Source organism: Lytechinus variegatus, chromosome 3 (genome assembly GCF_018143015.1).
Source record: "Lytechinus variegatus isolate NC3 chromosome 3, Lvar_3.0, whole genome shotgun sequence".
Lineage (NCBI taxonomy): Eukaryota > Metazoa > Echinodermata > Echinoidea > Temnopleuroida > Toxopneustidae > Lytechinus > Lytechinus variegatus.
In genome coordinates, this window is record NC_054742.1 from 43,739,653 (window position 1) to 43,767,331 (window position 27,679).

The 27,679-nt window shown below is 36.5% G+C and overlaps 1 protein-coding gene across 2 annotated transcripts; it reads right to left on the minus strand.

Moving 5' to 3' along the window:
* Nucleotides 1–503: 503 nt before the first annotated feature.
* Nucleotides 504–27,189, minus strand: LOC121411107. Of its 2 annotated transcripts, XM_041603633.1 has the most exons (11): nucleotides 26,650–27,186; nucleotides 22,823–22,973; nucleotides 22,215–22,487; nucleotides 20,496–20,591; nucleotides 7,413–7,543; nucleotides 6,392–6,477; nucleotides 4,664–4,820; nucleotides 3,849–3,950; nucleotides 2,135–2,293; nucleotides 1,444–1,539; nucleotides 504–1,052 (listed from the first exon to the last, which is right to left on the minus strand). In XM_041603633.1, the coding sequence occupies exons 1-11, from the start codon at nucleotides 26,938–26,940 to the stop codon at nucleotides 945–947; spliced, it is 1,650 nt and encodes a 549-aa protein (XP_041459567.1). In that variant the 5' UTR covers nucleotides 26,941–27,186; the 3' UTR covers nucleotides 504–944. The 2 variants fall into 2 exon arrangements, with proteins under 2 accessions (XP_041459567.1, XP_041459568.1); XM_041603634.1 differs by lacking the exons at nucleotides 4,664–4,820; nucleotides 6,392–6,477 and having other exon boundaries at nucleotides 26,650–27,189.
* Between the last annotated feature and the right edge of the window lie 490 nt (nucleotides 27,190–27,679).

The window sequence follows — 27,679 nt, forward strand, 5'->3', positions numbered from 1 at the left end:
TCATGGCTAAGTGCAAGCAGGCCTTAACAGGTATTGGCCTATCTTTTCGATCAATTCAAAACGTATATACAAATTTTCTGTTGGCGCTCGCATTATTAACGTAAGGAAGATCCCCAATTACTCATCCTTCTAATTATTTACAAAACATGAATAGAGTGTCTCGTTTTTAGGTCTAAATCTCGAAATTTTCGGCTCACGCTTCGCGCTCGCATCAATAATTGTTCAGTTATAAACCTATTCTGTTTAGGTTACAAAAAGTGCAAAGAATTTCCATTCTTTGGTTAAAAGTGTCAAAAGTTTTCAGCTGGCGGCTGGTTGTTGAAAAAATGTAACATCTTCATGGCTAACTGCAAGCAGTAGGTAGGTCTACCTTTTCGATCAGTTCAAAACGTGTATCAAAAATTTCTGCTCGCGCTTCGCGTTCGTAGTATAGTTGTATACACATCTTTTTCAGGATAACAAGCATTGCCTACATCTCCAAATTTTAGGAAAAAATACATGAAATTTCCCCCAAAAAAATTGCTCGCGCTTCGCACTCGAATCATATGAATAAGGATTATGATATTATATATTCATGTTGATTGAATAGAATAAAGCTGAGAACCCTAACCCTATTACGACTCTTCAAAGAAACAAACAAAAAATCATGTTCGAGCGGCCGATCGGGGAAAATATGGCTGGAAAAATTCCGCCCCCCCCCCTATTGGTGAAGGCTGGATCCGCCCCTGGGTAGATAGTTGAACGGTCATTCCATTTTGATTCTTCTTCTTCTACTTTCTTGAGAATACAAAATCAATACAATATTCTGATCTGAAACCAGACTGATCATTGTAACGTGGCCATATTTTGAAGCCCACTTTGACCATCATCAATAGCTTTCAAAGAATATATTGATTTGATCCAGTTGCATTGACCTTCGGTAGAGTTGGGTCTCGAAGACTTTGCTACATGGTCTGGATGTTTGATTCTTCAACGTTTATTCTCTCAACCTTTTGCTGCTGCTTCTTCTTCATCTGGTACCTTAGGAATGATCGGATACCCTGTCGTCCTTGCTGTCGATAGAAATATGGAGCAGACAAACAAAATGATATGTCTGATGAAGTTACGTTTCATCTCATATCTCGTTTACTACAACATGCACTATAGGTATAGATAAGGGGCCTTTGAACCCCCCCCCCCCCCACACACACACACAAAGCTCCACGACAAAGGGGTAAAATGAACAAAGAAAATGAAAGTAGGAGGAAGGGGATGAAACATGATTCTATATTCCACACCAGTTTCGAGAAAATGAGGGGTGGGGCCATCTGAAAATGTTTACAAATAACTTCAAGGAAAACTTTTTCTGCGAGGACAAATAAACTGTAAGTCAAATACTATATAATGCTTTATGATTTGGTTGATAATTTCATCAATTAGTTCTAACTAAAAAAAAAATCGTACCTCAATCAAAAAGTCGGTATCCTCCTGTTTCATATCAAAGTCCATTGATTTGATATATGCTGTATTAATCATCACGGTTCGCTCATTGTCACCACCCTATTAAAATAAATATAAACAATCTAATCAGGAAGTATTCAATATTTAATGTAACACATTATGTGGTCGAATTGACAAACAAAACAATATTACAAGGAAACAGGAAAGGAAGAGCGAGATAACAAAGAAAAGAAGCTCTAATTAGATAATATTCAGAAGAAAAAGAATATACCAAATAATAACATTTTGAATCGCAGTCAAGACAAGAAAATACCAATAATTTTCAAAAAAATTGACGTTGTTTTAAGTTGCAACATTTTGTAATGTTGTAATGAGAACTATTGATAAAGACTTGTAATGTATAAAAAGTATATACGCTGATTTATAGAAAAAGAAAACAAGTTTTAAAAAATTGTCAAATAAAAGTCATGAAAAAAAATTGACAAAATAAACAAGACATGCTTATGAATTATGAGTTCTCAATACACGATATTCCATATAAAGGAATCTTAATCTGGAAGGTATATTAGATGATGTTGTAAATACCTCAGATTCAGTTTGACACAAATACTACTGAAAAATATTTTTAAAGCAGGTATATATATATATATATATATATAATAATATATAATAACAACAACAATAATAACAATACCTCCAAAAATGCTCTTTTCACATTCATTAGGAGCGTCCGGAACACACAATCGACAATGTTTGATGCCTTGCTGATTTTGGTCCAACCTGCTCCAATGATTTGACTTTCTATACCAGCACCACGACTTTCAGCCATCATCATCATCTCATGAAAGTCAATCTAAAGAAAGAGATAATTCGGTATGAAGCATGCACGTGGGTCGCTTCACAAATCTGTTCTTAAACTTACACATAACTTTACAAACAACTGGAACAGGGCCCCGTTTCGTAAAGGATTTTTATACTAGCAAATGCAGTTTCTGTAGCAAATTTACCATCAGCCAATCATATTGAAGGATTTCAGTAGCTTTTAACTATTATTGCAAATTTGTTTCATATGAAAAGTTTTATAAAACGGACCGGAGGAATTGGATGTTTTGGTTGCTAAATCAGATTCGCTATCATTTTTATTGCATCATCTCGAGTTTTAATTGAAACTTTTGTTGCTGACTTGCAAACGATTACCAATTACCCCCACCCCCCCCAAAAAAAATGATAATGATAATAATTAAATGAATAAATGACAAAAAATACCATTACAATTTCATATAAAGGTTGTTAGATATTTGGTTCCACACCATGGAAAATATGGGATGGTCACAGGAACATGCTCTTGGGCCCGTCGCAGAAAGGGTTGCGGAGTCAGTCTCGAATGCGCGTTTTTTTATATTATGGTTGAAAGTCATGCATGTTGCTATGGTACGCATTTGATTGCATCCCTTTGTGCAACGTGTCCGTTCTTTAAATCAATCGTAAGAGCTTTCTGGAACGAAAGAAGTCTCAGCAACATGTGTTTTCTCAAAGTTGTTCGTAGAGGAGACCCCCTCTCCCCCCCCCCCCACACACAATTTTTTTTCATATTTTAACAAATAGAAAAAAATCCATACATTTGATAATAAATGATAAACTTGTCCAATAGTTGTATTATCTATTGACCGATATCGTCCATGCTCTCGTCGTTTCGCCTTAAAGCAATTTACTCCTAATATAAAGATAAAGACGAAAACGCGGTATATAATGATGGCAGTGGAGAAAATTATTTGGGATGCTTGGGGTGATGACGATGATGATGATGATGATGATGATGATGATGATGATGAAGATGATGATGATGATGATGATGGTAGTGGTTGGTTGTGGTGATGATGATGGTGATGTCGACATGTGATGATGATGTGATGATTATGATGACGATGAGATGATGATATGAAGATGATGATGAGTGTGTGTGATATGGGAGTGATATCATGATTGATGATGAGATAATGTGACGATGTAGTTGCGACGACGACGACGACAATGACGATTATGTGATGAATGAATGACTAATGATGATGATGATGATGTGATGATGATGATGATATGATGATGATGATGAATATGATGATTGATTGATGATGGTGGAAGATGTGATGTGTTGACAGATGATAGATTATCATCACATCATAATATATATTATATATTGACTATGATGATGATGATAGATATGCTTGATGTGGGAGGATAATGAAGTAATATATGATTGATGTATGATTGATATATGAATGAATGATGAGATGATGATGGGATGGGATATATATATTATTGTATATATATATTATTGATGATGATGATATATGATGATGATGATGATGATGGCGATGATGATGCATATCTATTTTCATATTTTATTTTACCTCTCCGTCACCGCTGATATCCAAAGCAGAGAATATTTTACTTGGTGATGTTAGATGACTTCCAAACAAAGCTCTGCGGTGGGCCGTGGTGAACTCATCCGTCTGTAACACACGTAACACAACAAAGTAGTTCTAATTTTCTTAGTTGTTACTCTTGTACAGAATAATACACTTGTAGAAACACATGATATGTATTATCAAAGATGAATTAGTTTCAAAATAATCATTTACACGATTGGCTGAATCTTTGTTATTGAGGATTTGGTTCTGAACCGTCCAAATAAGGTTGTCATTTCGGTACAAAAGGGAGGTGGATAGTACCCACTTTTTGAAAATCATATTTTGTAAAACTACATAAAAATTCAATGTATTGGCGCGGCTAACTCTTCTTGTAGACCGATTTAACGTTCATTAGACGTTTCTGTGCGATGGAGACAGGGGTGGTGTGAAATCGGCTTCTTATTGGACAAGCGCTAGAGGCATGTCCTTTTCAGTAACATTCTGGCGCCTGTGAGTTCTTTGGTTTGTTCATCACATCATTATTTTCAAATAATTCATATCGTGTTGATGAATGGCATTGGATACAGCACTTGTTGCAATGTTAGGCAAACACTTCAGCTTTTTATCTCAGAAAAACCTGGCAATTAAAATATCTATGGGTGAAATTTGAATAAGCCAGTGAGGCGGAGGGAAAGTATAAAAATCATTCCGAATACATTATACGTAATTATGTATTCATAAGAGAAGGACATTATGTTAACAACCCTGATGCGAAATTTTTTGATACAACATCGTCACCATTGTCATGTACCTACTTTTGTAAGAGCTTGCTCAAATTCACTCCTGTTGATTGTATCATTGCCGTCTAAGTTGTGCTCATTGAGAACTCTAAGAAACTTGGACATCGCCTCTGTTACCACCGTGTGTCGCTGGATATCGTATTCTCGCTTGCTGATCACTTTCTTGTATTCCCTAAGTATACAGTGCGTATCAAAAAAAAATTACACTTAGAAAAAATCCTGTAAAATTTTGTAATATCCTGAAGATTTTCCCACATTTCAATATTGGTAAAGATCCATTCAAACAAATTACGAAGTTATTGAAAAATGATTTGCGCAGAACTTTGAAATAGTTATATGCGAATAAAAATGGACCTTAATCATGAAGAACACGTGAAATTTAGCCAATAAAATTGATTTGAAGATATTTTTTACCCTTTTTAACTTGTTTCCTTGCCCAAAACACTTCGAAGAGTGCATTGCGCCCCACCCCACTCCCCCACACACCGAGGCCATCGGGATGAAATTTGCTTTACACCGAGCTTTGATTTACATGAAATGGCTTAGGCTTGATTTTCATTTCGTTAATCATTGTCAAGCTTGGAAAAAGTGTGGAGAAACAAGTACTAAATGAAAAATGAAATGTAAACACACTTTAAATGATAAGAACTTAGTGAAAAAATGCTGCTGTCTGATATAAACTTTTGCTCAGATTCATTCATGTCCTCAGATCCAGCTGGCACAAAAAGGGGAAAGGTTGTGCTTACTAAGTTTTGAAATTTAAATTTGGGTGCAAAATTGTTACAAAATGCTTGAATGTATCAATTCATTACAATTGACAAAACGTGCAATGGGAAATGTATGAGAAATGTTTCGCAGGGTAAGTTTAATTCCGCCCTTTCCCCTTGACACAGCGTGAAAACGAGCATTTCTGCGCAAACAGATTTCTGCGAGCTTTACAAAAATGGACAGTGCTCACTCAAGTGTAACATTCTGTCAAAACTTTTACTTTCATAGGATAGATGAGACCCAAACCCAAGATTATGTGTGAAAAAAATACCCACCTGTTGTATATTATTTAATTCCCAGGGCTTTTTCAAAGTGTAAACTTTTTTTGATACGCACTGTAGAATAATGGTTTATAAATAGTATTAGGCATAGTTCCGCCATGGAGCTGTTAATAGCTCTATGGTTCCGCAGAGGGCCGATGCAGAATGAAGGCACACCGCTCCATTTTCTTGCCCCAAATGGCACTATACCTGTACCTCATTTTGTCTCTAATGACATAGGCATGTTTCGTCGGCTTGCCAGGTTTTGGGGAGGTGATTTGTGAGAGATGACTTGACATTTTAGTTATATGATTAATGATCTGAATGAATTACAATAATAAGATTAATGTAATGAAAATGAATACGGCCAGACACATATACTCTGTTGATTTTTGCTCTTTGAGGTCATTGACATGTCGATTACCTATTTGATTATTGACTGTGTTTTTCTAATGATGATATAATAACGCTGATAATAATAAGCAAAGTTCATCTAAACATGGACTAAAAAGACCCCAAAAAGGAGAAAAGGAAAGAGTTAAATATTATATTAGTTTCTGAATATCAAATCTGTTTAACAAATGTATTTTGTATTAGATATGTCGAATTCTTGTGCTATCTGCCATATCTGCCCCTTCAGATTTTTTGGCTCATTATGCTACTGCCAGCAGCACAATAAGCCAAAAATCCATGCTCGTATAGTTTGAACACCCACCTTCCCAAGTCAGTATCTGGTATAAATGATGGGCGAGCAATCAGGTCTGGGTTCGCAGATAACACGTGTTGATCATAGTCACTGAACTATAAAAACAATACAAAACAATGATTATCAATCATTAAGATAGATTTTTTTGAGGGGGGGGGCTGTCTTCCGAATTCTACTCTCCGTGTGTTCCTTTCGCAATGTTCGCAGTAACGTAATTTCACTTTTTGCAAAAAACTAAACCTGATGGAAGCACAATATACATGTAGGTCTACAAGTCATGTTCTACCTTGTCATACAACCCTCGTTATGAATTCCATAACATAATGAACGGTTACAAATAATTATACAAATCATCATCAGCAAACTAATTTCTGGGGCCCTTTTTATTGGAAGTAAGTAATTTGCTCTGTCAAAATATATTTGGGGGCCTGCAAGTTACATTCAAGCTTTCTGAGCCTAATTTTCTACAAGCTCTGCTTTTCATTTAGGCTCCTCACTTTTATGACATTCTTTAGTGTACCTTTTGTTTAAATACGAATTTTAAATAGTTAATCTGATCTTGATACACTATGTTTATTAACACATTTGTTTTTCTGTCATTTGTTTTAAAAGCGGACTGAATAAATTCAATTCAGTTCAATTCGTGCAGGAGCTGAAAGAACCAGAACCAGGAATTTCTTGAGTGGAGTTAAGCTTGGGAAACTGGTGCTGGTTTCCCCTTGTATCAAATTACTAATGTGTAGGAGACAGATGAATAAATAAATAGACAAATGAATAGATTAATAAAAAGGAATTAAAAAATAATAACAAAAATGACAATAATGATAATGATAGCAATGATAAGAAGAATAGTAACAACAACAATAATAATAATGATAATGATAATAATAATAATGATAATATAATGTAAATGAAATTAATAATCACCAAGACATTAACAATTTTTAACTGAAACTAACTATATAAGGAGAAAAAAAGTCAGTTTGTTAATTTATTGCGCCTCTTCAATTCTGGAGTCCGATCAACTTACAATGATGAGTCCAATTGTCTTCTCGTTGAATGTACCAAATCTTTCCTTCTTCATCATGAGTTTACCAACATCTGTGAGAGGTTGCATCCTCTTCAGGAATGTGTCTTCTGGTTTCATCGATAACCACCACCCTAATGGATCATCGTCAAATAAAAAGGGGATATGAATGATCTCGTACCGAAATAGGATGAGGGTCTGATATAATAATGGACACTGAATTTAACAGATATATAAACATAATACTTTTGGGCGAGGTTTTCTCAACATACAGCCAAAGAAGGGGGTCACTGAAAAATTAAGAAGCTTTGCTTACAAAAGTTTGTCAAGCTCCCCAAAAATAACAAATAAAAAAAAGTATACGTTTTTTTTTTAATTTGTCATATTCAATTCCAATTGAAAGTAATTTTGGTTTTTAAAAGTGTGACCCAAAGTTTTATTTCCACTCCAAAATAGCAGGATGTCAGTGGTAAAAAAAAGATAATAATGATTAAAAAAAAAAAAGATTTTCGATACCAAAGAAAGAAGGTTTGGGTATTTAGCAGACGTTCACAATTTCCAAATTCCAGGGAATGTTATGCACCTCCAGGCATTAGTACCCCGCTTATCCCATTGCAGATAGCACAAATAATTACATGAACTATGAAGGTTTATGTCAGTTATATCGTCTTAGATTACTTTCAATAATTTATCAAATATTGTTTTCTAAATTCTTTATATTGCCATCTTGATCAGACATACTGGGTATTTTACACGTTGACTCCTGGAAACTGATAGGCCCTCATGTATAAGATAGGCCTATCAGCGTCATGTACAAGACAATGCTAAAATTGCATGCACCCTCCAGTCTAATATGACGGAACGGTAAATAAAGCCCCTTTACAGTTTTCTCATTTTTCTGTTGTTGGAGGGTTGTTCATCAGACTAGACTTTCCAGTCTTGATTATTTTCTCTTATTTTTTCTTCCTATTTTCCCCTAAAGCCTTCATTTTCCCCCTTTTTACGCCCTTTGGAAATCAGAGCCCAAGGATAATGTCCATGCCCCCCCCCCCCCCAGATACCAAATGAACTGCGTAACCAATTATTTCTATCAACTCGATAATCTGTAACAAATAATAAACATTTTCAGTGATTTTGGGGCTGTATCTATTCACAATGCATATTGTTATTTTAGGATACCCTCGGGCAAACTTTGTCGAGAAAATAATTTTAAAAACTACAAATGATGCGTGAGTAGTAAAGGTGTACGTATAGTCACATAACTAATCCCTATTGTTCTAAACAATAGAAATATGAATTATGAATATTCTATTGTTGTAAACAATAGAATATGAAATATTAATAAAGTTATGGAAATATGAAATATGATTATGAATTATGAAAATATGAAATATGAAAATATGAAATATGAAATATGAAATATGGATTATAAATTATGGAAATATGAAATATGAATTATGGATTATAAATTATGGAAATATGGATTATAAATTAAAACAATAGGATTAAAAAAAAAGATGGGCGGTCAAGTGACGTCACAGAGTGACGAAACCTGAAAAACAAATGACGTCATAGTGGATTGCACAACATCGATGACGTCATGCGCATACTCAAAACAAGAAGAAAGTAAATGGTGACGTCATAGTGGATTGCACAACATCGATGACGTCATGCGCATACTCAAAAACAAGAAGAAAGTAAAGAAACAATAGACAAGTGTCGGACATGTCCAATCATGACCATACTCAAGAACAAGAAGAAAGTAAAGGAATTAAAAAACATGTCTTGGACATGTCCAAGGGTGACGTCAAGCAATAAAAATGACTTAACCTTGAATAAAAAAGGAAAGTAAAGAAATTAAAAAACATGTCTTGGACATTCCAAGTGACGTAGCAAGGTTGGGTCAAACACAGAGAGAGTGAGAGAGAGAGAGAGAGGGGGCTGAGAAAGAAAGAGAGAGTATGGGTAAATGATGAGAGAGGATGGGCAAATGATGACCACAAATACTAACGTTCACTAATTTGTTATGGGTGTGAAACAATAGAATTTTTAAATGGAGGGTAAATGTTTTTCACGATGCTGGGACCGTCAAGTCCAGCCTGACATGTTGACCTTTCCTCTTAGCACGATCCCATTTGGATCTATTCATGGTAGGTTCTAGTTTACCGATAGAACCGATGGAATCATTCTTTCTTTTATCATCGGTATGAAACAATAGAATTTAAAATGGAGAGTAAACCATGGCGTCATGCATCTTGCGAAGAACAAGCACGCATATTACGTAATAGCTCTTTATTCCTATTTGAACTGTCATACATGTGAACGTGACTATGAACATATCACACTGATCAATCCACCAAGTGGTGGTATATTTCGACTAATCATCACCGTTTATTATCATGCTCGTTTAACGTCATTTTTTGTTGTATTACGTTGTTCAAAATTCGTAGAATTTATCCCTATTTTTACTTTCCGCTCTTTGATGCCTATTTTGTCACCCCCTAAATTTTATATTCTTCATATTTTTCATCTTAACTTTCTTTAATTACTTTCATTCGTTAAGTTTATTCCATTTCTTCCATTTTTTCCCCATTTCTTCAATTTGTACAATTTCTTTCATATCTCCATTTTGTTCATATATTCCAATATCTTCCTATTCTCCATTTTCTTCATATTCTCCCATTTCTTTATTTTCCTCTATCATTTTCTTCATTTCCTCCAGTTTCTTCATTTTCTTTATTTTGTTCATTCCGTCATACCGTCATACCACCATTCCCGTCATATCACCATTCATACCATCATTTTACCTACCCTCATTCCATAATTTCTCTCATTTTTCATCTTCCTCGATCATTTTGTTCATTTCCTCCATTTTCTTCATTTTCTTTATTTTGTTCATTCCGTCATACCGTCATACCACCATTCCCGTCATATCACCATTCATACCATCATTTCACCTACCCTCATTCCATAATTTCTCTCATTTTTCATCTTCCTCGATCATTTTGTTCATTTCCTCCAGTTTGTTCATTTTCTTTATTTTGTTCATTCCGTCATACCGTCACACCACCATTCCCGTCATACCGCCATGTAACCAACCCGTCATTATCCAGTTTGTTCATTTTCTTTATTTTGTTCATTCCGTCATACACCATTCCCGTCATACCGTCAAATCACCCTTCCCGTCATACCATCATTCCATCATCCCATCATTCCCCCATCTCATCATTCCGTCATACCATCATCAAGCCATCTCATCACTCCGCCATCATGTCATACCTTGCGTCATACCATCATTCGTCATTCTGTCATCCCGCCAATCCGCCATGCCATCATTTCGTCATATCACAAATATTTTGCCATCCCGTCATTACGTCATTTCGTCATACCAACATAATCGACCATCACGTCATTCCATCATTCTGTCATTTTTTCGATCCTGTCATACCGTTTAACACACTGGTCGGTTCACAATTCTGTATACGGTGTCAGCGGAGGAGTAGATGTCACGTCAACACGCGCCGTTCGATATAAAAATTGACATTTGCAGGTTGAAACGCAATAAAAGGCAAAAGTTCTGTTTCCAGCTCATCATTTGTAAGTTTGAATTCTCTGGGCCAACATGAATACTCGCGATACAGTAAAGCGATACGGTTGTTCAATGTGCGATAGGTCGTATAGTCGAAACTACGACTTGAAGAGGCATCAAAGAGATGTACACCCTGAAAGGGAAGATGATGGAGATGTGACTGAAACTGATAACAATGAAGATTCCAGCATTGTTGGAGAAAGCTATGATGAAAACACTGACACAAGTGATTCTGATACAGAGGAAGAAGAAGAGGAATCTACAAATACAGAGATTCCTCACGAAGACGAACCAGCAGACAACCTGGCGTATCAAGAATGGTATGAGGAGGCGATGGCAGCTACCGAACAACTGAGGGATGAAAAGTACGATAAATATATATCCAATGGCATGCGTGATGAAGAAGCTAAAGAAAAGGCTCACGTGAAAGTACTGTGGGCTATTAAACGCATCTTTTTGACCGCTACTCCAGTTTCTTAAGGCACAACTTTTTTCTTGAAGAAGACCAAACCAATCAGGAAATCATATCCGATGTCAACGAAAGAGTAGAGAAAGGTATGAATATCCGGAAAGCAATTCAAAGAGTCTTCGCCAGACATGGGACAAAATTCGATGGACTGTTCCAGTATCAACCTGAAGAGAATGATGATGGTGACGAAGATATGGAAGGGACTGAAGCAAAAGATAACTGAGACCATGACATAGAGACAGTCGAATAATGTGTTACTGTATGCGATCTACTTATAAATCATATATCCTTGTGATAAATGCAATTTGTTTTAATTATATATATTTCAAAATACACAACAGTTTACAGTATTTCCGACTCATGAGCTAAAGAATAATATAATGAAAAAGTAAAACCCTTTACATATGTATTTCGCAGACATAACATATTGGTTTGGACTATCAAAATATTTGATAAATTGAAATCACAATGCATCAACCATGGTATTCGTTTTATTGTATTCTACCAGTGTATATCATATTTCTAACAACAATCCCTGGAAGGGAGTTCGTTTATCATAATAATAAGAATAATCCACAATAATAAAGCGCTTAATACATTGAAACGACGTATTTAAGCGCTTAACAGATATGTTATTACCCTGGTCATCGGATTCAATCTGTCACTCCCGCACACAAAGTGTGCACATTATCCACTCCCTTGGGAGTATTCCAGTAAGTTGCCGGTGAGATACACACAGTACTGTACAAGCGTCAATGACTTTCACATCCTACCAGTACCTATTTAGCACCTGGGTCGAGAGTGGCAAAGTGTGGATTAACGCCAGATCGTGGTACACGACTCTCTGTTTACAAGGCGAAAGTCAGAACCACTACACCACGGCCCCTCGATCCCCTGTGTAATGAAAAAAAAATCTCACCCAAAATACATTGATGGAATGTTGAAATGACGGTATGACGAGATGAAGGCATGATGAGATGACGGACGATGGAATGAGAAAAAGGTGGTATGACGGAATTATGGTATGACGGGAATGGTGGTATGACGGAATGAACAAAATAAAGAAAATGAAAAAACTGGATAATGACGGGTTGGTGACATGGCGGTATGACGGGAGTGGTGATATGACGGGAATGGTGGTGTGACGGTATGACGGAATGAACAAAATAAAGAAAATGAACAAACTGGAGGAAATGAACAAAATGATCGAGGAAAATGAAAAAATGGGATAAATTATGGGATGACGGAATGATGGTATGACGTTATGGTCGATGTGTTGGTATGACGAAATGGTGGTATGACGGGAATGGTGGTGTGACGGTATGACGGAATGAACAAAATAAAGAAAATGAACAAACTAGAGGAAATGAACAAAATGATCGAGGAAAATGAAAAAATGGGATAAATTATGGGATGACGGAAAGATGGTATGACGTTATGGTCGATGTGTTGGTATGACGAAATGGTGGTATGACGGGAATGGTGGTGTGACGGTATGAACAAAATAAAGAAAATGAACAAACTGGATAATGACGGGTTGGTGACATGGCAGTATGATGACGGGAATGGTGGTGTGACGGTATGACGGAATGAACAAAATAAAGAAAATGAACAAACTGGAGGAAATGAACAAAATGATCGAGGAAGATGAAAAAATGGGATAAATTATGGGATGACGGAAAGATGGTATGACGTTATGGTCGATGTGTTGGTATGACGAAATGGTGGTATGACGGGAATGGTGGTGTGACGGTATGACGGAATGAACAAAATAAAGAAAATGAACAAACTAGAGGAAATGAACAAAATGATCGAGGAAAATGAAAAAATGGGATAAATTATGGGATGACGGAATGATGGTATGACGTTATGGTCGATGTGTTGGTATGACGAAATGGTGGTATGACGGTATGACGGAATGAACAAAATAAAGAAAATGAAGAAACTGGAGGAAATGAAGAAAATGATAGAGGAAAATAAAGAAATGGGAGAATATGAAGAAAATGGAGAATAGGAAGATATTGGAAGATATGAACAAAATGGAGATATGAAAGAAATTGTACAAATTGAAGAAATGGGGAAAAATGGAAGAAATGGAATAAACTTAACGAATGAAAGTAATCAAAGAAAGTTAAGATGAAAAATATGAAGAATATAAAATTTAGGGGGTGACAAAATAGGCATCAAAGAGCGGAAAGTAAAAATAGGGATAAATTCTACGAATTTTGAACAACGTAATACAACAAAAAATGACGTTAAACGAGCATGATAATAAACGGTGATGATTAGTCGAAATATACCACCACTTGGTTGATTGATCAGTGTGATATGTTCATAGTCACGTTCACATGTATGACAGTTCAAATAGGAATAAAGAGCTATTACGTAATATGCGTGCTTGTTCTTCGCAAGATGCATGACGCCATGGTTTACTCTCCATTTTAAATTCTATTGTTTCATACCGATGACAAAAGAAAGAATGATTCCATCGGTTCTATCGGTAAACTAGAACCTACCATGAATAGATCCAAATGGGATCGTGCTAAGAGGAAAGGTCAACATGTCAGGCTGGACTTGACGGTCCCAGCATCGTGAAAAACATTTACCCTCCATTTAAAAATTCTATTGTTTCACACCCATAACAAATTAGTGAACGTTAGTATTTGTGGTCATCATTTGCCCATCCTCTCTCATCATTTACCCATACTCTCTCTTTCTTTCTCAGCCCCTCTCTCTCTCTCTCTCACTCTGTGTTTGACCCAACCTTGCTACGTCACTTGGAATGTCCAAGACATGTTTTTTAATTTCTTTACTTTCCTTTTTTATTCAAGGTTAAGTCATTTTTATTGCTTGACGTCACTCTTGGACATGTCCAAGACATGTTTTTTAATTTCTTTACTTTCTTCTTGTTCTTGAGTATGGTCATGATTGGACATGTCCGACACTTGTCTATTGTTTCTTTACTTTCTTCTTGTTTTGAGTATGCGCATGACGTCATCGATGTTGTGCAATCCACTATGACGTCATTTGTTTTTCAGGTTTCGTCACTCTGTGACGTCATAGTGGATTGCACAACATCGATGACGTCATGCGCATACTCAAAAACAAGAAGAAAGTAAAGAAACAATAGACAAGTGTCGGACATGTCCAATCATGACCATACTCAAGAACAAGAAGAAAGTAAAGAAATTAAAAAACATGTCTTGGACATGTCCAAGAGTGACGTCAAGCAATAAAAATGACTTAACCTTGAATAAAAAAGGAAAGTAAAGAAATTAAAAAACATGTCTTGGACATTCCAAGTGACGTAGCAAGGTTGGGTCAAACACAGAGTGAGAGAGAGAGAGAGAGGGGCTGAGAAAGAAAGAGAGAGTATGGGTAAATGATGAGAGAGGATGGGCAAATGATGACCACAAATACTAACGTTCACTAATTTGTTATGGGTGTGAAACAATAGAATTTTTAAATGGAGGGTAAATGTTTTTCACGATGCTGGGACCGTCAAGTCCAGCCTGACATGTTGACCTTTCCTCTTAGCACGATCCCATTTGGATCTATTCATGGTAGGTTCTAGTTTACCGATAGAACCGATGGAATCATTCTTTCTTTTGTCATCGGTATGAAACAATAGAATTTAAAATGGAGAGTAAACCATGGCGTCATGCATCTTGCGAAGAACAAGCACGCATATTACGTAATAGCTCTTTATTCCTATTTGAACTGTCATACATGTGAACGTGACTATGAACATATCACACTGATCAATCAACCAAGTGGTGGTATATTTCGACTAATCATCACCGTTTATTATCATGCTCGTTTAACGTCATTTTTTGTTGTATTACGTTGTTCAAAATTCGTAGAATTTATCCCTATTTTTACTTTCCGCTCTTTGATGCCTATTTTGTCACCCCCTAAATTTTATATTCTTCATATTTTTCATCTTAACTTTCTTTGATTACTTTCATTCGTTAAGTTTATTCCATTTCTTCCATTTTTCCCCATTTCTTCAATTTGTACAATTTCTTTCATATCTCCATTTTGTTCATATCTTCCAATATCTTCCTATTCTCCATTTTCTTCATATTCTCCCATTTCTTTATTTTCCTCTATCATTTTCTTCATTTCCTCCAGTTTCTTCATTTTCATTTTCTTTATTTGTTCATTCCGTCATACCGTCATACCACCATTTCGTCATACCAACACATCGACCATAACGTCATACCATCATTCCGTCATCCCATAATTTATCCCATTTTTTCATTTTCCTCGATCATTTTGTTCATTTCCTCTAGTTTGTTCATTTTCTTTATTTTGTTCATTCCGTCATACCGTCACACCACCATTCCCGTCATACCACCATTTCGTCATACCAACACATCGACCATAACGTCATACCATCTTTCCGTCATCCCATAATTTATCCCATTTTTTCATCTTCCTCGATCATTTGTTCATTTCCTCCAGTTTGTTCATTTTCTTTATTTTGTTCATTCCGTCATACCGTCACACCACCATTCCCGTCATCATACTGCCATGTCACCAACCCGTCATTATCCAGTTTGTTCATTTTTTTTATTTTGTTCATACCGTCACACCACCATTCCCGTCATACCACCATTTCGTCATACCAACACATCGACCATAACGTCATACCATCTTTCCGTCATCCCATAATTTATCCCATTTTTTCATTTTCCTCGATCATTTTGTTCATTTCCTCTAGTTTGTTCATTTTCTTTATTTTGTTCATTCCGTCATACCGTCACACCACCATTCCCGTCATACCACCATTTCGTCATACCAACACATCGACCATAACGTCATACCATCATTCCGTCATCCCATAATTTATCCCATTTTTTCATTTTCCTCGATCATTTTGTTCATTTCCTCCAGTTTGTTCATTTTCTTTATTTTGTTCATTCCGTCATACCGTCACACCACCATTCCCGTCATATCACCACTCCCGTCATACCGCCATGTCACCAACCCGTCATTATCCAGTTTTTTCATTTTTCATTTATTTTGTTCATTCCGTCATACCACCATTCCCGTCATACCATAATTCCGTCATACCACCTTTTTCTCATTCCATCGTCCGTCATCTCATCATGCCTTCATCTCGTCATACCGTCATTTCAACATTCCATCAATGTATTTTGGGTGAGATTTTTTTTTCATTACACAGGGATCGAGGGGCCGTGGTGTAGTGGTTCTGACTTTCGCCTTGTAAACAGAGAGTCGTGTACCACGATCTGGCGTTAATCCACACTTTGCCACTCTCGACCCAGGTGCTAAATAGGTACTGGTAGGATGTGAAAGTCATTGACGCTTGTACAGTACTGTGTGTATCTCACCGGCAACTTACTGGAATACTCCCAAGGGAGTGGATAATGTGCACACTTTGTGTGCGGGAGTGACAGATTGAATCCGATGACCAGGGTAATAACATATCTGTTAAGCGCTTAAATACGTCGTTTCAATGTATTAAGCGCTTTATTATTGTGGATTATTCTTATTATTATGATAAACGAACTCCCTTCCAGGGATTGTTGTTAGAAATATGATATACACTGGTAGAATACAATAAAACGAATACCATGGTTGATGCATTGTGATTTCAATTTATCAAATATTTTGATAGTCCAAACCAATATGTTATGTCTGCGAAATACATATGTAAAGGGTTTTACTTTTTCATTATATTATTCTTTAGCTCATGAGTCGGAAATACTGTAAACTGTTGTGTATTTTGAAATATATATAATTAAAACAAATTGCATTTATCACAAGGATATATGATTTATAAGTAGATCGCATACAGTAACACATTATTCGACTGTCTCTATGTCATGGTCTCAGTTATCTTTTGCTTCAGTCCCTTCCATATCTTCGTCACCATCATCATTCTCTTCAGGTTGATACTGGAACAGTCCATCGAATTTTGTCCCATGTCTGGCGAAGACTCTTTGAATTGCTTTTCGGATATTCATACCTTTCTCTACTCTTTCGTTGACATCGGATATGATTTCCTGATTGGTTTGGTCTTCTTCAAGAAAAAAGTTGTGCCTTAAGAAACTGGAGTAGCGGTCAAAAAAGATGCGTTTAATAGCCCACAGTACTTTCACGTGAGCCTTTTCTTTAGCTTCTTCATCACGCATGCCATTGGATATATATTTATCGTACTTTTCATCCCTCAGTTGTTCGGTAGCTGCCATCGCCTCCTCATACCATTCTTGATACGCCAGGTTGTCTGCTGGTTCGTCTTCGTGAGGAATCTCTGTATTTGTAGATTCCTCTTCTTCTTCCTCTGTATCAGAATCACTTGTGTCAGTGTTTTCATCATAGCTTTCTCCAACAATGCTGGAATCTTCATTGTTATCAGTTTCAGTCACATCTCCATCATCTTCCCTTTCAGGGTGTACATCTCTTTGATGCCTCTTCAAGTCGTAGTTTCGACTATACGACCTATCGCACATTGAACAACCGTATCGCTTTACTGTATCGCGAGTATTCATGTTGGCCCAGAGAATTCAAACTTACAAATGATGAGCTGGAAACAGAACTTTTGCCTTTATTGCGTTTCAACCTGCAAATGTCAATTTTTATATCGAACGGCGCGTGTTGACGTGACATCTACTCCTCCGCTGACACCGTATACAGAATTGTGAACCGACCAGTGTGTTAAACGGTATGACAGGATCGAAAAATGACAGAATGATGGAATGACGTGATGGTCGATTATGTTGGTATGACGAAATGACGTAATGACGGGATGGCAAAATATTTGTGATATGACGAAATGATGGCATGGCGGATTGGCGGGATGACAGAATGACGAATGATGGTATGACGCAAGGTATGACATGATGGCGGAGTGATGAGATGGCTTGATGATGGTATGACGGAATGATGAGATGGGGGAATGATGGGATGATGGAATGATGGTATGACGGGAAGGGTGATTTGACGGTATGACGGGAATGGTGTATGACGGAATGAACAAAATAAAGAAAATGAACAAACTGGATAATGACGGGTTGGTTACATGGCGGTATGACGGGAATGGTGGTGTGACGGTATGACGGAATGAACAAAATAAAGAAAATGAACAAACTGGAGGAAATGAACAAAATGATCGAGGAAGATGAAAAATGAGAGAAATTATGGAATGAGGGTAGGTGAAATGATGGTATGAATGGTGATATGACGGGAATGGTGGTATGACGGTATGACGGAAAGAACAAAATAAAGAAAATGAAGAAAATGGAGGAAATAACAAAATGATCGAGGAAGATGAAAAATGAGAGAAATTATGGAATGAGGGTAGGTAAAATGATGGTATGAATGGTGATATGACGGGAATGGTGGTATGACGGTAAGACGGAATGAACAAAATAAAGAAAATGAAGAAAATGGAGGAAATGAAGAAAATGATAGAGGAAAATAAAGAAATGGGAGAATATGAAGAAAATGGAGAATAGGAAGATATTGAATATATGAACAAAATGAGATATGAAAGAAATTGTACAAATTGAAGAAATGGGAAAAATGGAAGAAATGGAATAAACTTAACGAATGAAAGTAATTAAAGAAAGTTAAGATGAAAAATTTGAAGAAATAAAATTTAGGGGGTGACAAAATAGGCATCAAAGAGCGGAAAGTAAAAATAGGGATAAATTCTACGAATTTTGAACAACGTAATACAACAAAAAATGACGTTAAACGAGCATGATAATAAACGGTGATGATTAGTCGAAATATACCACCACTTGGTGGATTGATCAGTGTGATATGTTCATAGTCACGTTCACATGTATGACAGTTCAAATAGGAATAAAGAGCTATTACGTAATATGCGTGCTTGTTCTTCGCAAGATGCATGACGCCATGGTTTCTCTCCATTTTAAATTCTATTGTTTCATACCGATGATAAAAGAAAGAATGATTCCATCGGTTCTATCGGTAAACTAGAACCTACCATGAATAGATCCAAATGGGATCGTGCTAAGAGGAAAGGTCAACATGTCAGGCTGGACTTGACGGTCCCAGCATCGTGAAAAACATTTACCCTCCATTTAAAAATTCTATTGTTTCACACCCATAACAAATTAGTGAACGTTAGTATTTGTGGTCATCATTTGCCCATCCTCTCTCATCATTTACCCATACTCTCTCTTTCTTTCTCAGCCCCTCTCTCTCTCTCTCTCTCACTCTCTCTGTGTTTGACCCAACCTTGCTACGTCACTTGGAATGTCCAAGACATGTTTTTTAATTTCTTTACTTTCTTTTTTATTCAAGGTTAAGTCATTTTTATTGCTTGACGTCACCCTTGGACATGTCCAAGACATGTTTTTTAATTCCTTTACTTTCTTCTTGTTCTTGAGTATGGTCATGATTGGACATGTCCGACACTTGTCTATTGTTTCTTTACTTTCTTCTTGTTTTTGAGTATGCGCATGACGTCATCGATGTTGTGCAATCCACTATGACGTCACCATTTACTTTCTTCTTGTTTTGAGTATGCGCATGACGTCATCGATGTTGTGCAATCCACTATGACGTCATTTGTTTTTCAGGTTTCGTCACTCTGTGACGTCACTTGACCGCCCATCTTTTTTTTTAATCCTATTGTTTTAAGGTATAATCCATATTGATCCATATTTCCATAATTATCGATCCATATTTCCATACTTTATAATCTATAATTTATAATCCTATTGTTTTAATTTTAATCCATATTTCCATAATTCATAATCATATTTCATATTTTCATAATTCATAATCATATTTCATATTTCCATAACTTTATTAATATTTCATATTCTATTGTTTACAACAATAGAATATTCATAATTCATATTTCTATTGTTTAGAACAATAGGGATTAGTTATGTGACTATACGTACACCTTTACTACTTGCGTGATCCTAAAGTCAAGCAGTGTCCACCATAATAACTAAGAACATATTTCAAATTTTGAACGTTTATATTATATAAACATTTCTAAATTCGTTATGCATACCATCATAGCAGTGTACGGGATAGTTACAAATTAATCCGCCGTCGATATACAGATCAGTTCGGTCACCGGTAACTTTCTGAAATGGGTAAAACACTCCTAATGAAAAGGAATAATGGTGATAAGACAATCAATAATCAAGAAATGCCAATGATAATTCAGTTTTTCATTTTTATTATTCATTACTGTATAGTGTGTGTTCGATTTAAATGGGTTTTTTCTAAAACTCGACCAATTTCTAAAATGGAAATAGCATTTCGCATTTAATAAATATGTATTGATATAAATTTGATAAATTTTGGATGATTTCGAAATGCTTTTCCAGCTTCGAAATATTTGTAGTGGGTCAGTATAGAACCCTACCCCTCCCGGAGCTGCGTAAGGATGTGAATTGTGACTTTGTGAGCTTATAGTCTGATAGTGTATGTTGGCTCAATGGCAGAGTGCTTTCCTTTTGAACGGGGGAGGGGGCAGTGGTTCGATCCTCGGTCGAGCCATTGAAGAATAGAAGTAAAATATTATGTCATACAAGGCCTGCTGGTAGAGCATGTTTATAACCTGAGTCGAGTGGATCCAGGATTTTCCAAAAGGATGCACATTTCCCGTGGAAAAATGTTACAAGCAAAAAAAAGTGTTCACTTTCAAATGGGGCACACTTCTGTTTTAACGGCATTTTTACATTACAAATTTTAATTGTGCCTCTCAAAAGGGGGGGGCATGGACCAGTTTGCCCCCCCCCCCACCCTGGATCCGCCAGTGACATGAGTGGCCTCCCTTGACGAATAAGATGTTTTCATTTTCATCATCATTACCATTATCATTATTTTACACATATCATCATCATCATAATAATGATAGTATTAATGATTTTTTTTTCTTTATTTCATATTGTTAAAATTGCCATAAAGTTATCATCATCATAATAACGCTCTATCTAGCCAGGGTGCCACGCCAGTTAGGAAAACTGCACTACTGCATAGCAAGATATTATTACCCTTTTCTAATCAAAATGCCAAGCGTCTATAAAGAAGCCAGAAGGCTCCATTTTCTATAAGTCTTTGGTATGACCAGTAATAGGTCCATGGTATGACTCGGCCGAGGATCAAACCCACGACCTCCCGTTTATGAGGCGGGCGCTCTACCACTGAGCTCAGTTATGATTATCATGGTTATTAGATTCAGATTCAGATATTTTTATTTTCCAATTGCAATCGAGTACATATGGGAATTCAATTTGTCCGCACAAAATAATATAGAATATCACATAATACAAACAAAATATTACACGACACATATAGAAAACATTATACCCGCATTATACAAATTAACAAGCAAAGATGTATTAAGATAAAGGCAGGAGGGGGGTGTAACATAATTTCAAGTATGGCTATTAAATGCACGGATTGAAACTGGAACGAAAGAATTTACAAAGCGTGAGGTTCTGCCCGGAAGGGATCTCAGACGTTTGCCTGACCTCATTAAATTATAATAGGGCACGGTTCTCATTGGCTTTTTCAAAGACTACCTTCATTCTCGTCTACAAAGCACCCTTTTTCTTTTGTTATTTTAGAGGCTTGCTTTTCAATTGTTTCTAGTATATCTATGTCCTCTTTCCTTTACTTGCATGTGTCCAAACGATTGAATTAATAAGAAGTGATATCATTATTATTATCATCATCATCATCAACAATAACATCAACAGCTTTGTCGCCATCATTTCACCTGGCAGTGACGTGGACATCCTAAGCGCTGCTCTGATTGGTAGGTTTGGTGTAGTTTTCACATGGCAGTATTCTTCCATCTTCAGACTCAGATTGGTGACCACGATGCAAAGCTCATTTCCAACCTTCTCATACAGGTCTTTGAAAGTAGCATCCGGGTTACCTAGCTTGTTCTCTATGAACCTTCCAAACCATTCATAAGAGACCTTACCGGGATGCCATCCGAAGTAGCGAATGGTGTTTGGGACGAGACTGCAGCTACCGCATCCAGCATCTACAAAACAAAAGTGTGATGTATATGGAAAAATTTCATAAAGAAGTAACCATTCAAGACCTCAAGAAAACAACAAAGAAACACGTAAATAAGACACCAAGTGTACAAGAGTGAGTTATTCCTTACAGAGAACAAAATGCTGTAAGTAGCAATTATGAATGATAACATTGTAATAAATATAAAGATACCATTATACTAAATACGTGAAGTGGAAATATGAATTATAAAGTAATATCTTTAAGTCTCCAATGCACCTAATAGAGGAACCCAAATAATATTTTAATGATAATAATAACCTTTAATAATATGAATCAAACAAAGAGTGAGAATCGCACCTAGAAATTGCGGTATTTTAGGGGCAGATTTTAGTTCTTCTAGAACAGAGTCTGCGCTGTGTCCCATCGATATCAGACATGCTGTAACAGCTCCTATGCTGGCTCCACCGAAACGACGCAGTTTCTTCAAGTGTCCCAACCGATCCAGTTCCTAAATAATGTTGGTATTCAAAAATTCAAATAATATCAAGTGAGTGATATATTCAAGTGAGTGCAAACAAAGCTATCATTATTTTTTCTTTATTCGCATGATTATTCAGGATCAAAATGTATCAATGATCATGTAGATTTACGTGATCATTTGGTGTAATTGCCTTATATAATTTGTTTTTTGTTTTATGTGTATTTTTTGGCTTATTTGTTTGTATATCTTGGGAACGCTTCACATACAATCTCAATTTTGTTAACATGTATATGCATGTAAATGGTTCACAGTGTCGATTGAATTTCTCCCTGACGCCCAGCCACGTTATATGCCATGTATAAAGCCACCGATGTAATGAAACCACCAACATGACCAATGGATTAAGATTAAACACATTGCCTAGCATTCTGATGTCCGGTTTAACTTAGGCAATGGTCAAACTCTCTGCTATACTTATCTTGTTAACATTGCATTTTTCTCACATTTACTTTATTTTAATGTTAAAGAAAAATAATACAGTTATATTATTCCCATATAGATCTGAGTAACGGATGAACTGGTGAGATTTGTGTCATGGTTGGCAGCCGCTAATATTTGCTGGAATTCCTCAAGGTAGTGTTATCGGCCCTGCTCTCTTTATCATCTTCATAAATGATCTTCCAGATGTGATTTCTAAGAACTCTGTAGTAAAACTATTTGCAGATGACACAAAACTGTTATTATGCACCCTGTCGTGACGAAATTGATAACGTAAGCCTACAAGAAGATTTGTTCAATCTTTCGTCATGGGCAGCTAGGAGACTGGCAGTTAACATTCAACCAGAAGAAATGCAAAGTGATGTACATTGGAAGAAAAAATCCAGGCATAAGCTACCTATCAGTACCAGATGACACAGCGGAAATTCCAAAAGTGACAGAGGAAAACGATTTTGGAGTAACTTTTGTTAACAACTTGCAATTTCTAAAGATGTGATCAAAGTTTGTGCCAAAGTTAACCACCTGTTAGGACTTATCAAAAGAACTTTCTCTTTCATACGACCATCTTTGGAATACTGCAGGAGTGAATGGCACCCCTATCTTAAGAAAGACAATCATAAAACTGGAAAAGATCCAACGTAGAGCAACCAAGCTGATTCCTAATCTAAAGAACTTGAGCTACACGACTGAAGAAATGAAATCTACCAACGTTATCCTACGGGAGAAATAGAACTGATATGATCCAAACGTTTAAGATTATTCAGGGCATAGATGATTTGGGACTGTACAAACTTCAAACTTGACACTCAACCTTGGACAAGAGGTCATTCTCGAAAACTAATCAAGTTAAGAGCACACTCAGGCAATTGGGACTTCTCGCAACTAGAAATCAACCTATATGGAATGATTTCTCTATACTGAGGTTGTAAATAGTAACAGTATAAATGCATTCAAATCAAATCTAGAGAAGGCCTGGAAAACCAAGTTTAATCGTTTTGACCCCGACACAGAATTCTCATAACTCGTCCTAACCCACACATACATTGTAAAATTGCTGAGTTCAACTGAGGACAAGTTCAAATAAGACGCAGAGGGGCAAATAAATCTTGTATACTTTATGCCCAACATCAAGGTAAATCAAGGTTAATATTAGACCGGAGTTCAAATAAAACCGAGTTCAGAATACTGGCCCATAAGATTGTCCCCAAAATCGATAACTTTTCACTTCTTTCAATGTGATGAAAAAAGGAAACTGAGAGCGCAGTAGACACGGTAGAAGTTTCTCGTGATTTTGAACTTAAAGGCAAGTCGACATCTTCCCGAAAATCACAACAGCTTTCAATATTTTTTTTTTTTTCAAATTCATGAGTATCTTACTATACACCACTGGCGTAAATCCGTGTTGATGGTTGGGTGGGGGATGACTGAAGTATTTTGGCATTTTTTTTGCAATCATGTTTTTAGATATGCAAGGAATTGTCATTGATTATGTCCACAGTGGCGTACCGTGGGTCACGGCATGCATGGGGGACACCAGCAAAATTTTTTAATCACTGAGAGAGTGCGCGTAGTTGCCAGTTATTCTGACCTAATAGAGACCTAATTAGAGACAGCTAAAAGAAGGGACATTCTAAGGACTGATTTTAGGAATTCATGAAGAGCAGATATCTCACCAATCACAGACAGGAAATGTTTCGTATATACGAAGACCTTAAGATGGGGCTTGAGTCATGAAAAAGAAGCATATGTCACTACATAGAACGATGATAACTCAAGTGCTAGGAAATATATTTGGTTTATATTGACTTGAAAACGGGATATTTTAGTACTTCAGGATTATATATCTCGTTAAACAGACAATGCGAGTACCAAGAACAATACAGACGTAGGCCCTGGGCAAATTATGTTTCATAACGTTGTGATAAAAATGTTTGTTATGTAATGTAACATAACATAATTATAATATAATATTATAATGAATAATATTTTCTTCTTTCCCACTACGTTTCTCTTCCTTTCTTTCTCTCTTTTCTCCTTTTCCACTTTCCCCCTTTTCTTTGGGGGGGGTCAGCCGATGGGGGGGGGGGCACGTGCCCCCATGATCCCCCCGTAGTTACGCCATTGTATGTCCATATGGCAAATACCCCTTCAATATTATTTTTTTACCCCATGATGGTTTAATGGTTTTATTAGGGATAACATTTTAAAAAAAAATTGACATCTTAATCCCTTCCCAAAGACCCCAACATTGATCGGAAGAAACGGGGCTTCTCTTCAATGTTATAATAAGGACATAAGTATTTCGTTTTGAAATGGTGAACTGGCTCTTTATTTGCATTTCACGATTCAATGATATTGTTTTATTTGTCAAGCGGTATTTCAGGAAGAATTTTCACCAATAAAAACGATTATCTCTTGTGATTTTTTTTATTTCTTTCGTAAAATGTTGGGGATGTTTGTACAGGCCATCCCCCCCCCCTCGAAAAGTGGGGGGATATATCCCCCATCCCCCCCGGATTTTCGCCAGTGCTATACACAATCTAAAATGAATTTAAGCATGTTAAAAGCATAAAGCAATGTTTTGGGCCTTTTGTGTTAAAAAGTATTTATTTCCATTCAATTAACACATTCGAAATATTATCATAGTTGATCATTATAATATAGGCACATTACAATCATGAACATTGTAGATACGTTATGTTTTACTTATTACATATCACATGGTCATATTCTTAAAATATGAAATAAGATAAAATTGTTTATGCCGAATCTGCATTGGACAGTAACAGAATCTGAATTTTTTCTTCTTTGGTTTCTTCAACCTCGTTCAGTAAAATATATATTTTTTTAAGGTTCTTGCCGATTATGGTTACTTAATGTACTGGCATTATGGCTTACTAAAGTTTGATAATTGATGGGCCTGTCGCTTGAATGACGAGCAAGCATGAATGATAAAAAGACATCGATTATGGTGTAAACATTTTCAATGTGAAAGAACTCCTAATAATATTTAAACGTAAAGTTCCCTACGAGACGTTGCGGGATGTTCTTAAAAAGGGAGAACGGCAATTAAATCATTGATAAAAGGGCTTGCTTTTTCTGCTCATATTTAATGTCGGATGAAATATTCAGGTCACAGATCAAAATATAATCACCTAAAGAAAGTCATCGTACATTGGAATGTCTGTCAGAGTGGTAATCTTACCTTTACTGCTCCTATGTAAGCATTCCCTTGGCAACCTCCACCTTCAAACACAATGTTTTCATATGGAAATTCAACATCGTCCAAATCATCAATGTTTTCAACTTCTAGAGGGTGAAAAGCTGCTTTCTTTGGTTGAGTGATGAGAACTTCTCCAAAGTCAGTGCCATCATCAGCGTTGAAAAGTAACTTGGTGTTTTGATAAATGGGGTCTACATATCGGTGGTGTGTATTCCTTTGGTTCTTGGCAGCCAAGTTCGATTGGTTTTTCTTGCTTCCTGAAACTCCCATCATGAGACAATCAAGCAACGGTGAGTTTGTACTTCCCAAAAATAGTTCCGAGACAGGTCCTTGGTTAACCTTATGACTTGTTTTCCTGATCAACTGATAACATAAGTTTCACGTCAAGTTCTAAAATGTTCTCCAGCTGTAAACATGGTAAACGTCCTTTGATGAGGCGATTGACGACCAGACCCTTCTACCTTTTCTTTTTGCAGCTTGGTAAAATCGATCGCCTTGAATTGGATTGTTGTCGTCTTTACTTCACCCACTGGTCTTTCCTCGGGCTATTCAGATCAGTGATTTTCCTGAGTAAATCTCTGACGTTATACAATAGACATGTTAAAACGTCCCCCCCCCCCGCCATGGCCTCCTGGATAATAGCATTAAGAACAGATTAAGAATAATGTCATTCGCTCTTACATGGGAGTTTACTTAACATAAAGCGTATCCTAAGCTTGCATTAAGAAGATATGAATGAATAATGCAAATGTGAAGCTTGATCTGATGTTTTACCAAAGACAGGAACGGAACATTCTAAGCGCGCTTTTTTAATCATGATGCAGGCCGGGGGTCAAACTCCGATATCATGTGCGGTATAAGCCAACGAGAGCTGTCGAAAGAAAACCGCGGAAAACAAGCATAAGTTTTCCTTTCCCTTATCAATTTCCAAGGTTCGGAATTATATATACCATAAGATAAATATAGAGTACAACGCTATGTTATATACCGTCACGGTGCTTTCTGTATTAGA